At 47.4% G+C, this 12,830-nt stretch overlaps 1 protein-coding gene across 2 annotated transcripts in view; it reads right to left on the reverse strand.

Annotated features, from left to right (window-relative positions):
- Positions 1-12,830, reverse strand: part of MYO1E (myosin IE) — a 237,249-nt gene continuing 224,419 nt past the window's right edge. Inside the window, exons 27-28 of one of the 2 annotated variants that reach the window (XM_003827902.7) lie at positions 1,835-2,004; positions 1-1,093 (exon numbers count right to left, since the gene is read on the reverse strand). In XM_003827902.7, the coding sequence (XP_003827950.1) occupies positions 1,017-1,093; positions 1,835-2,004 (247 nt within the window). In that variant the 3' untranslated portion in view covers positions 1-1,016. Of the gene's footprint in view, positions 1,094-1,834; positions 2,005-12,830 lie in introns of those variants that run through there. The other variant, XR_010109926.1, reaches the window with a different exon arrangement.

The following is a 12,830-nucleotide window of genomic DNA, read 5'->3' on the forward strand; positions in this document are numbered from 1 at the left end:
TGTTCGCCGATTCCTTTATTTATTTAGGAGGTGGGGGCAGGACGCGGAGTAAGTTTCCTATAGGGAAAGAGTTGAGAAGAGTCTGCAGGGACTGAGCTAGAAAGCAGTGACACTCCGTAGTTGGAAAAAAGCAGAGCACATCTGTAAGTACCTGGTGTGAGTTTTGTAAGAAAACCTACCTTATGAATGAGTACAGTGGAATACTACTTAGTACATTCATACATGTTTCTACCATCTCAAGATTTTTATATATACAGTATATGATCTGTTTTTATAAATGTACAGCTTGAAAAAAGATCCTTCTTGTAGTAAGTACAGCATTTAAACACAAACCAATATGGGCCAGCCACATTCTAATTGAAGACCCAGAGAAAGCAAAGCCAGCAGCCCAGCCCCCAGCCCCCAGCCCCTGACCTGCTTGGCGGCCCTGATGGTCCCGGCAAAGTGTAAACCAGTGCCCCTCTGTCCCCCTGGGCTCAGCAGGCCAGCTTACCCTTGGCATGTACATGGGAAGTGCCTGCTCACGCTAAGCCCAGTCTGCAGAGGGCGGGTCCTCCCTGAAGGAAGGTGGCAGAGAGGAATGTGTCTATCAGGTATGGACAAGAGAGATGAAAGAAATGTGCTTTTCAACTAAAGGCACTTGTCAGCGGCCACCTACAGCCATTCTCTAGGCCTGGTGAGCAAGCAGGGTGCTGTTTTGATAGAAGCCTACAAGGTCTGAGCAGACCTCACTTGTCCTCTCACCAGGTTTAAATACAATAAATAAATCTGAATGCATGGTGGTTTTGTCCTCCTGGGTTCCTATGAAGAGGCTACCTTTTAGGATCACTTATGGAGTGATACTCCCTGTCCCCAACCCAGCCTTTTCAGTGTCCTCCATGGGGAAGGTACCAGAATAGCTCCAGGCCTTGGAGAAGCAATTGCTCATTGTGGATTGTAAGGGGAGCCCCTAAATATCCCCTCCCCTGGTCTGTGCCTGGAGCTCCTCTGCCCCATGCGTCAGAGTCACGGGCACCTCAGATCTTGGTCACATAGTTGTTGGGGAACAGGCCCTGCTTGCCTCGTAGTCGACCCGTCCACCAGCCAGAAGGATCTGCAGGGAGAGAGAGATGGTGAAAGTGAAGATGAGTAAGTCTGTTCTGCCCCAGCCACACACACTCCGCTCCCATGGGCTCAAGTGATTTGGCTCCATCCATGTTGTTTTCCCTTTGTTCTTTAAATCAAAAAGTTTGTTGAAAAAAGTAAGATATCTACCAAATTAATAAAGCACTCAGCCAAGCCCATGGACTGCTTTAATAATGGATATTCAAGGTTGTCTTCCTGGCTTCCACTCCATCCACTTTCATTATGAAGAAGCCAGGAAGTGTGGGTGGGACAGACCTCCCCGTTTCTGGGGACAGCCCCTACCAGGTCTCATCCTCTCAGGGTACAGCCTTTGTCTTGCTACTGAAGTTGGTTCAGGGATGGACACATGGCTAATTTGGTCTGATCAGAATAAAAGTCAGGACTTTTGTCCAATGACTAAGAAAAGAAGTTTCAGAGATGATGCACATTTCAGACATGGTTTGATATGTTGGCCTGGAATTGCTGCTGCCGTTTTGCTACTATGAAGAAAAACAGCTTGAGAAGGGAGGGAATATAAATAAGGGGGCAGAGCTGAAAGAAGCATTAAAAAAGCTGGTGTCTTGATCAGACTGAGCCTGAGGCCTGACCTGCCTCTACAAATTGCAGTTTGAGGAGCCCATAAATTCTTTTCATTTTCACACTAGATCTTACAGCAATGTGACTGCATGCTCTTTGGGAGGCTGTCCCAGCCAACCAGCCACACACTTACCTTCTTTGATAATATCAATAATGTCATTGGCATTAAAGCTGAGTTCGTCTGTGTCCTGAGCGTCATAGGCATACAAAGCCTTGCACTGTGGCACCTGAGGCTTGGGCTTGGGCTGGGGCTTGGGTCTGCCCCCTGCTGGGGGAGGCCGACTGGTTGTTTGTCTCCTGACCCTGTGGAGAGAGTGGAGCAGATGAGACTGGGCCCCAACAGGAGGCAGCAGCACCGAACGGTGGTTTGGAGCATGGCGGCCGGCACTGGCCTGTTCAAGTTCAAATCCAGCTCCATCCTTAGAAGACATGTGGCCCAGGGTGCAGTCTTTAAACTTGAGGAATAAAAGTAACTTTTCTGACAAGGTTGTTGCAAATGCACATAGCTCTTAAAAACCTTAGCTGCTGTTGTCACTGTGTCCCCAGCATAGAAGGAAATGTGGGAGACACATATCCATAAAAAAGTGTCGAAAGTATACCCATACATTTAAATCAGGAACATTCAGGTATCTGTCCCTCCTTCCTCAAGTTTCGAAATGGAACTTTTGCAGGTGCCACAGAAGCCTGTAGGCATTTCTCCTTCACTGCATTCCCCCCAGATTACCACCACCTTACAGTTTGCATTAACGATTCTCTGGCTCATCTCTACAGTTTGCCACACATGTAAATACCCCTAGCCAATATTTGTGGTCCGACTGTCAACTGTATGAAAGGAATCATATTCCACGGTCACACGCTCAACAACTGGATGACGTGCCCTGCTGATGCCTGCAGCTATAGTTCCTTCATCCTTGCTGCCTGATACTACACCACTGCGCGAGTGAGTGTGTCACAGTTTACTTCTCCAGGGCACTGTGGATGGTCACTTGGGATGGTTCCAGTTTTCACTATTATAAAAAAATGCTGCCATGAGATTTACTCCCCATTCACAGCCTTATTATGCCTCAGACCTCACTCCTGTCTACTCCCATCCCATCTATCCACCCACCCTCATTACTCCAGAGACTTCCCTCCCACCAGTTCATTATTACTCCTCAGACTTCCCTCCCATCCCTCATTATTACTCCTCACGCTTCCCTCCCACCCCCTCATTATTACTCCTCAGGCTTCCCTCCCACCCCCCTCATTCCTCCTCAGACTTCCCTCCCAACCCCTCATTGTTACTCCTCACACTTACCTCCCACCCCTCATTGTTACTCCTCACACTTCCCTCCCACCCCTTCATTATTACTCCTCACTTTCCTTTCACCCGCTCATTACTCTGCAGACTTCTTTCCCACCCCCTCATTATTACTCTGCAGACATCCCTCCTACCCCCTCATTATTACTCCTCAGACTTCCGTCTCACCCTCATTATTTCTTGTCAAACTTCCCTCCCATCCCTCATTATTACTCTGCAGACGTCCCTCCTACCCCTTCCTTATTACTCTACAGGCTTTTCTGCCCTCTCATTATTACTCCACAGATGTCCCTCCTACCCCTCATTATTACTCTGCAGACTTCCCTCCTACCTCCTCATTATTACTCCTCAGACTTCCCTCCCTTCCCTCATTATTACTCCTCACACTTCCCTCCGTTCTCATTATTACTCTGCAGACTTCCCTCATACCGTCATCGTTACTCCACAATCTTCCCTCCCACCCCCTCATTATTAATCCACAGACTTCCCTCTCATTTTATCAATCAGTATTACTCCTCAGGTCTCCTTCCCATTCTTTCATTATTACCCCTCAGAGCTCCCCTTTGCCCCTCCAAAAATGTTGCTGTAAATATTCTTATACAAGAGTTTATCCAGAGCAGTTTCTCAACATCTGCACTACTGACATTTGCCGCTGGGAATTCTCTGTTGTGTGTGTGTGTGTATGGGGGTGGGTGCAGGAGGCTGTCCTGTGCCCTGTAGGATCCCTGGCCTCTACCCACTGGATACCAGTGACACTCCCTCCACCCCACTGTCATAATTATTAAAAATAACTCCAGTGCTCTAACCCTAATCCAGATCTTCTAGCTTTAAAGTTGTTCTTCCTATATACTATGCTGCCTTAAGTCACCATTCATACATTCTTTCAAAGGTGTGTAAGTTCAACTTGTTCCTATTTAGTGAGATCTTTACACTTATACCTGAAACATTTATTAAATATGTTCATAAAAAGCATTTAGCAAAAACAAAAAGGAAAATGGAAACATGGAGAACATTTCTTTTTTTCCACTTCGCTTAAGGACAAACCAAAGTAAAGGCTACATTCATTTCCCTACAAAACAAACTTAAGATTTCTCCCTCAAGAAGTTGGGCTGGACCTCAACAGGGTGGGGCTGGCTGTTAGGTCTGTGCACATCATTCACACCTACAGGAGCAAGGAGGAAAAGGGAGGGCCTTCCTGGGGCCTGAGTTCTGGAAAGAACAACCACACCCAGTTTTGAGCTGTGCTCTCAGGGGCCACAGCCTGCTGGCCTTGCCCAGGTCCTGTGATGACAGATGTTCATGGGGTGCTGATGAACAACCTGGATCATAAAGGGGTGGCTGGGGGGGACAATGACTGCCAGCAGGGTGGTGGACTGTCCCCAGGAGGGGCTGGGCGCCCCTGAGACTGGGCTTTTTCACTACCCCACGTGGGAGGGAGCAATCCTCAAGGCTACTCAGGCTCCACTCCTTCCACCACCACCACCCCCCTGCACTTTTCTCTTAGTGCAGAGGAAAGGCATTTTGTAGGTTCTTAGTGTGACATCATTCGTTTTCTACCTAGTGCCTACTGGAAATCCCCATTCCCTGTTCAAGAAGTGCTTGCTTCTCTGAAAGTTGGCCAGGCAAGCAGGTTTTTAATTAAGCACCCTATATATTGGGATGTGTCAGCATTTGGTTAATAAGAGCCATTAGCCTGAATACCAGACGTCATGTGACTTCTCAGCAACAAGGGATGAAAGGGGATGGCGGCGGGCATTACAACACCCTGGGAGGGAGGAAGCCTCCAGCCTGGCAGTCCACAGAACTGGGCTACAAGTGCACATGGAAGGACACAGATGCACACATGTGCACGCACACACACCAAAAACTCATCCCTATCTCCCTGGGGGACTGGTTCCAGGACTCCTCACAGATACTAAACTCCACAGACACGTCCCTCATATGAAAGTGTAACAATTGCATATAACCTATGCACATCCTCCTGTATACGTTAAATCACCTCTAGATTACTTATAATACTTAATATAATGTAAATGCTATGTAAATAGTTGTTATACTATATTGTTTAGGGAATAATGACAAGAAAAAGGCTTTTAAAAAAAATATAGGACTGGCTAGGCATGGTGGCTCACGCCTATAATCCCAGCACCTTGGGAGGCCAAGGCGGGTGGATCACCTGAAGTCAGGAGTTCGAGACCAGCCTGGCCAACATGGCGAAACCCGTCTCTACTGAAAATACAGATGGTAGCTGGGCGTGACGGTGCATGCCTATAGTCCCAGCTACTTGGGAGGCTGAGGCAGGAGAATCGCTTGAACCCGGGAGATGGAGGTTACAGTGAGTCGAGATTGAGCCACTGCACTCCAGCCTGGGCCACAGAGTAAGACTTTGTCTCAAAAAAAAAAAAAAGGCTGGGTGCAGTGGCTCACGCCTGTAATCTGTAATCCCAGCACTTTGGGAGGCCGAGGTGGGTGGATCATGAGGTCAGGAGATAGAGACCATCCTGGCTAACACGGTGAAACCCCATCTCTACTAAAAATACAAAAAATTAGCCGGGCGTGGTGGCGGGCGCCTGTAGTCCCAGCTACTCGGGAGGCTGAGGCAGGAGAATGGCGTGAACCAGGGAGGCGGAGCTTGCAGTGAGCCGAGAGCGTGCCACTGCACTCCAGCCTGGGAAACGGGGTGAGACTCCATCTCAAAAAAAAAAAAAAAATTTTTTTTAAAGTCTGTACATGTTCACTACGGAGGCAGCTATCCATATTTTTTCCAAATATTTTCATTCCAAGTTTGGTTGAATCCACAGATGTGGAACCCATGGGCACAGTGGGCCAGTTGAACCCACAGATGCTAATTTGTCCTGTCTTGTTCAGGGAAAAACCCTACTGTCCTTAGTGTAGACTGACAAGGTCTCTGGAGCCCAAGTATGGGGGCTTAGGTACAGGGTCCTCCTGCTGAAGGACTCCCCTCGCCAGGGTCGGGGTAAGACCTCTTAGTGGGAAGACAAGACGGATGGCTCCTGAGAGGTAAGACCCTCCCTGCCCTGGGCATCACCCACTTGTTCTGCCCCACCTGCCTCCAGCTTTGACTAAGACCTGTTTCTGTCCTTCATGTTTTCCTTGCCAGTTGTTTCCTTTCTAGGACACTTGGCCCTCATGCTAGCTCAGCTGTTATTAGTTCGCCCCATCCTCAACCTGAAAATCTTTCTAACAGCTTCTCTCTGCTCTTGGAAAAAGGACCAAAACCCTTCATGGTGCCTACAGACTCTGCCAGGGGCGGCCCCTGCTCACACCCCAGCCTTACTCCCTGCTGCAGGCCACATTGGTGCCGTCCTACCTTTCTTCATGAGCCCTGGTTGGGGAGAGGACCCTTGTCCACATACTTCAAGCTTACATCATATTTACTGGTGAAACTCACAATGATTTCCCCAAAAGATCAGGAACAAAACAGGGATGTCAGCACTCACCACTTCTGTCCAATATTATCCTGGAAACTCTAGCCAGGGTAATTAGGCGCAAAAAAAAAAAAAAAAAAAAAAGGCGTCTAGATTGTTTTAAACTAGAGATCGTAAGTCTGATGGAACGGATTCTTTCTGGTGATAAGATACCAAATTATAAATAAGACCTAAGGGGATGCAGGACGCAAAGAGCTGTGTGTATGTGGCCACTGCGTGGTCTTTGATATCAAGGCATCAGAGGCTACTTCCTCAGGATAAGTGACTCCTGGCCAAAGTAAAACCTCCGAAATTACCCGGGGAATTTGGGGTCCATAATGGTCCAGGTTGTGGACAACTGCTACCATGCTGGCAGTGTAAGCCATTTGGCCCTTTATCACTAGGCTGAATGGGGTTCCTAGTAACTCCACAGGTGAGAGGTGGGGGAGGCCAGGGCAGCTTTGAGATGGGACATCGGCTGGGGAGCAGGGTGTGGATAGTGGGGACTGTCTGATGGCAGCCGGGAGGAGTGGGCAGGTGGGTGGAGGAGGGAGGGCCTCTGCACTTTGCATTAGGAAGGGCAACACTGATGCTGCCACCATTGGCTCTGTCTTGTGACCACAAAGAGGCACAGCTGCTTTGCTGGGGCGGCATATTCCCAAAGCGAGCCACAGTGAGAGCCATTCTCCCTGGCCAGCCTGCACATGTCTACACCCTTCTTGTGAGGGCTAGCAGACAGGATGTCTTCTGGGAAACTGCCGGTAGCTGTGTGAAGTCTGGATAAACTCCCCTCAACTCGGCCAGGCCTTGTCCTAGGCATTTTCACAGATGCTGCTTCATTTCACCCTCACGACACTCCTGTGAGATGACTGATGCAGGCTCCTGGGATTTCCTGCTGGCTTCATCCCCGGCCAACATGGTGGCACACGCCTAAGGCTCCTGGCACTGCAGCCACATGGAATCTTTCTGGATCCTTGGTCTGGCTATGCTCCCCTGGCCTCTGCCCACTTCCCAGGCAGCACTGCTAACTCCTGCTCAGCCTTCGGATCTCATTTCCATCACTGCTTCCTCATACTCTGGCAAACCCCCGGCCATACCCTCTCCTAGCCCACGGCTTCTCCAGAGCGTGGGTCAATTGTAGCATGACAGTGACTTGTGTGGCTATTTGGCTAACTCCCCCTGAGATGGGGCCTCAAGCTCTATGTTGACAGTGTGTAGCAGGAGGGGGACGTGGGCTTGAGTCTGTGTGCTGGGTTTGGGGCCAAGCTCTGCATCTGTAAAACCTGAGCAGATTCAGGCAATGGCCTAGGTCCTTTTTCTTTTTCCTTTTATTTATTTATTAATTTATTTTTATTTTTTTGAGACTGAGTCTCACTCTATGACGCAGGCTGGAGTGCAGTGGCATGATCTCGGCTCACTGCAACCTCCACCTCCCAGGTTCAAGCGATTCTCGTGCCTCAGCCTCCCAAGTAGCTGGGATTACAGGCGCCCACCACCACACCCAGCTAATTTTTGTATTTTTAGTAGAGACGGGGTTTCACTATGTTGGCCAGGCTGGTGTTGAACTCCTGACCTCAAGTGATCCGCACGCCTCAGCCTCCCAAAGTGCTGGGATTACAGGTGTAAGCCAATGCGCCCGGCCTCTTTATTTTTAGAGATGAAGTCTGGCCATGTTGCCCAGGCTGGTCTTGAACTCCTGCGCTTAAGCGATCCTCCCACCTTGGCCTCCCAAAGTGCTGGGATTACAGGTGTAAGCCACCGCACCGGGTTCCAGGTCTTTTTTCTGATTCTAGGAAAGTTTTACAGAGAGCTCTCAACAGCACCGAGGAACACAGGAAATCTGTGTCAACGAAGCCGTCACAATCTCTACAATTCACCAGACTGGAGACCTGGAAGCCACCTTGGAACACAGTTGGTGGGAACAGCCATTTTCCCAGACTCCAACAGCCTCGAAAACCCAGGCAATCTCCTCTGCGTCACTAGGTGGCAATCCTGTGTCATTAATGAGAAGAAAGAATGACTTTTTGTTTTGTTTTGAGACGGAGTTTCACTCTTGTTGCCCAGGCTGGTGTGCAATGGTACGATCTCGGCTCACCGCAACCTCCACCTCCTGGGTTCAAGCGATTCTCCTGCCTCAGCCTCCTAAGTAGTTGGGACTACAGGCATGCGCCACCATGCCCGGCTAATCTTGTATTTTTAGTAGAGATGGGGTTTCTCCATGTTGGTCAGGCTGGTCTTGAACTCCTGACCTCAACTGATCCACCTGCCTCAGCTTCCCAAAGTGCTGGGATTACAGGCATGAGCCACCGCGTCCGGCCAGGAATGACTTTCAAAGAAACTGCCAGAAATTTGATTAATGAGGTCTTCTAGGCAGGTGGAGCCCCCTACTCCCAGCCGAGGCAATTGGCTAGTCCAGGAGGAAGGGATTACACACCCCCTTACAGGGCACATGAGACCCGTATGCCCACTGTGCCAGAACAGGCTTAGTCCAGCTTGCGAGAGCTGATAGAACTTTCAGGAATTTTGTGAGCCAGTTGTCAAACATGGCCATTATTAAAAACCAAATCATTGACAACAAAGAAATTACATTAAAACAAAGGCAATAAATGCTCATCATTTATCTCTTCCTACTTCTCACTGCAACCTCCGCCTCCCGGGTTCAAGCGTTTCTCCTGCCTCAGCCTCCCGAGTAGCTGGGATTACAAGCATGTGCCAACAAGCCCGGCTAATTTTTCTTTAGTATTTTTAGTAGAGATGGGGTTTCACCCTGTTGCCCAGGCTGGTCTCGAACTCCTGGCCTCAAGTGATCCACCCGCCTTGGCCTCCCAAAGTGCTGGGATTACAGTCGTGAGCCACTGTGCCCAGCCTACTTATTTTCCTTCTATCTACGCATTTGAAGTTATTAAAGTCTATTGCTGATGTATGGTAGAAATACTATACAATGGTGAGACTGCCCATGTTTTCCCAACTCCGCACTCAGTAGTAGTCACACTGGTAGCTTGAAATTGGCCACGAAGAGAGAATTTTACCATGGAAACTGGTAAATGTTACAGTTCAGGCCTTTTCCTCCCTGGAGTGCCCACTGTTTACCAGCACACTACCATCCTACCATCCTACCATCCTCAAGCTGCCCTCACGACAGCACAGGCTCACTCATGTCTAAAAATGCCTTGCCAACTTTTGTTTCATTATTTCCTTATTGTTATTATTTTTAGAGACAAGGTCTTGCTATGATGCCCAGGCTGGGGTACAATGACATGATCATACCTCACTGCAGTCTTGAACCCCTGGACTTGGGCCATCCTCCTGCTTTAGCTATCTGAGTGCTGGGACTACAGCTATGTGCCACCATTTGTTTTATAATTGTAGAACTTAGATAATTTTGGTAGGTCTGGTACTTTGTGATACAGTATTTGTATTTCTAATAAACATCACAGAATTGAAAATTGTGTTATAAAAATAATTATTTCATTGAGATAATGGTTGTTTTTTGTTTTGTTTTGTTTTGTTTGAGACAGATCCTTGCTCTGTCACTTGGCCGGAGTGCAGTGGAATGATCTTGGCTCGCTGCAGCCTCCGCCTCCCAGATTCAAGTGATTCTCATGCCTGAGTCTCCCAAGTAGCTGGGATTATAGGCACCTGCCACCATGCCCGACTAATTTTTGTATTTTTAGTAGAGACAGGGTTTCACATGTTGGTCAGCCTGGTCTCGAACTCCTGATCTCAAGTGATCCTCCTGCCTCGGCCTCCAGAACTGCTGGGATTAACGGCATGAGCCACTGTGCTTGGCTAGATGATGGGGAGTTGCAGCAAGATTTCAGACTCACAATAAGTTATTTTTTCTTTTGACATTTCAATAATAAAGGCTCATTATATATATAATATATATTACTTATATTGTATATATTATTTATATATATAATATACATATGTTAATATATGGTTATAAAACTATACATCACTGAGCAAATCCAGTGTTTCATTATATGTAATTTCTGTACAATCCAATTTAGTTTTCTTATTTTAGGGTAATTTGTACACATCACTTTATGTGTCTATTACCAATTAACATAAATGCACGAAAAAGCTGACCCAGAGCAACTTCTTTTTGCACCAGGTTCTTTTTTCTGAGTAGGGCAATCACATTATAACCCAGAAACAAATAACATTTCCTGATGAATTAAGTACACTACATCCAGTTTGCTTTGTGAAAACTTGCTCTGCAAGAGAAGTCCTGTATTAGTGACCAGAGAAGACCAAGTGATATATTTGCCCCGAGACATTAGGATGTCAGCTGACATTTGAGTCCTCATGGATGGCTGCCGAATCTCACAAGGTGCCAAAAGCCCACAAGAAAACAAAACCCCAAATGACATGAAAACTCTCTAAACTGAGGGCTAATTCCCTCTGCCCTAGCAATGTCCATCCTTTCCACGGGCTGTTCATTGTTATGATGACTGCAGCTCAGATGTTTAGTTAGAAAGAGACCGTGGAGGCCAGGTGCAGTGGCTCATGCCTGTAATCCCAGCAGTTTGGGAGGCTGAGGTGGGCGGATCACTTGAGGCCAGGAGTTCGAGACCAGCCTGGCCAACATGGCGAAACCCCGTCCCTACTAAAAATTAGCCAGGTGTGGTGGCTCATGCTTGTAATCTCAGCTGCTTGCGAGGTTGAGGCATGAGAATCGCTTGAACGTGGGAGGCAGAGGTTGAGCTGCAGTGAGCCAGGATCGTGCCATTGCACTCCAGCCTGGGTGACAGAGTGAGACTCCGTCTCAAAAAAAAACACAAAACAATACAAAAAAAAGAAAGGAAGAGACTGTGGAATAGTGCAGAGCCAGAAGGAGTTTGTGACTTTTCATCTTCAAATTGTCCAAATGAGGCTCTCATGTCTAGTGATTATTACCATTACTGCAGAACTCTGTGTGCCGCTGATGCTCTGTGCCCATGGAGAACAGGCACAGCTGCCAAGGGTGTGTGTGTGTTGGGGGCGGGCGTCTCCCTCTCTGGTCTCCTTGTCTTGGCTTCCCTAGGCTGCCCATTCCCCGCATTACAGCCAACTATGCCTGAAGCGTAGACCTTCATGGAGTCCACAGCTCTAGGCAGGCCAGAGATTTGAGTGCTTGAGAATAAAGCCACTGGGCCAGGAAACATCACCTTTCAACCCTGGTAGAGCATTAAAATTTCCTTGCAAGACCAGCCAATGAATAATGGTAATGAATCAAATACAAAATAACTTTCAAATAGCATTGTGCTTTATAGCACACAAAGCCCTTATTTAACCTTCAAGAAAACCCTGAGGAGTGGGTTTTCAAAATTATTATATTAGTATCCCTATTATACAGGTGAAGACACCAAGGAGTAGAAAGATTAAGTGACAAGCCTGGGGTAGCACATAGAAGGCACATGGCTCAGTAAATATTGATGAATAAAAGAAAAAGGAAAGAATGAATGAACCAGGACTCACCCTACTCTTACAGATGCAAATCCTGTGCTCTCCGCACTCTAAATGCCACCTTTTGTGAATTTCTCTGTAGCTCCCACACCTCCTGGGTGGGTGTGCCTAGTCTATGTCAGGGGAGCTAGGATTAAGCTTTCGAATATCACCTCTTTGTTCTGCAGATGGGAAATTTATGTCTTGAAATTCCAAGAAGGAAAATAATGGCATTTTATTTCACTGGCTCTTAAAAATATGCTGTGTTCCAAAAGGTTGAATCTATAAACATTACTGGAAATGTGGAAATGGATGCCAGGAATTCCTCAGCACCATGTCTGCCTGGGCCAGGATATGGCTGCTGCTCCCATAGATTATGGGTTGAGAAATATTGCTATTGGACACTTGATGGAAATTTTAAGCCCCTTAAAAATATGACTCCATTGGGAGGATCTTGACAAGAGACACACAGGCAGCATTTAAATATTTCTATTGACCCCTCCTTTGTGGCATGCCCAGAAGCCCTGCCACTGAGCACTTCCAAGACTTTTCTGTTTTTCCAACTTCTAGTTGGATTAATCTCTGGAGTATCTTGAAATTTCCTGAAGTTGTCCTCCCACAAAATGGATCACAGGATTAAAAAGGTCAACAGACATTTCCAGTCTGGGTTTTAATGCTTCCAAGAATGAACTGCAGGTAGATTAGGTACATTTCAGTTATAGGAGGAAAAATTACAAAGCACACTGGATAGTGAGATCAGAGCAAAGGTGGGTGGATGAACTGTTTTTGTTTTTTGTTTTTTTTTTTTGAGACAGAGTCTTGCTCTGTCGCCCAGGCTGGAGTGCAGTGGCCCAATCTCAGCTCACTGCAAGCTCTGCCTCCTGGGTTCACGCCATTCTCCCGCCTCAGCCTCCTGATTAGCTGGGACTACAGGCACCCACCACCATACCCAGCTAATTGTTTGTGTTTTT

Source organism: Pan paniscus, chromosome 16 (genome assembly GCF_029289425.2).
Source record: "Pan paniscus chromosome 16, NHGRI_mPanPan1-v2.0_pri, whole genome shotgun sequence".
NCBI lineage: Eukaryota > Metazoa > Chordata > Mammalia > Primates > Hominidae > Pan > Pan paniscus.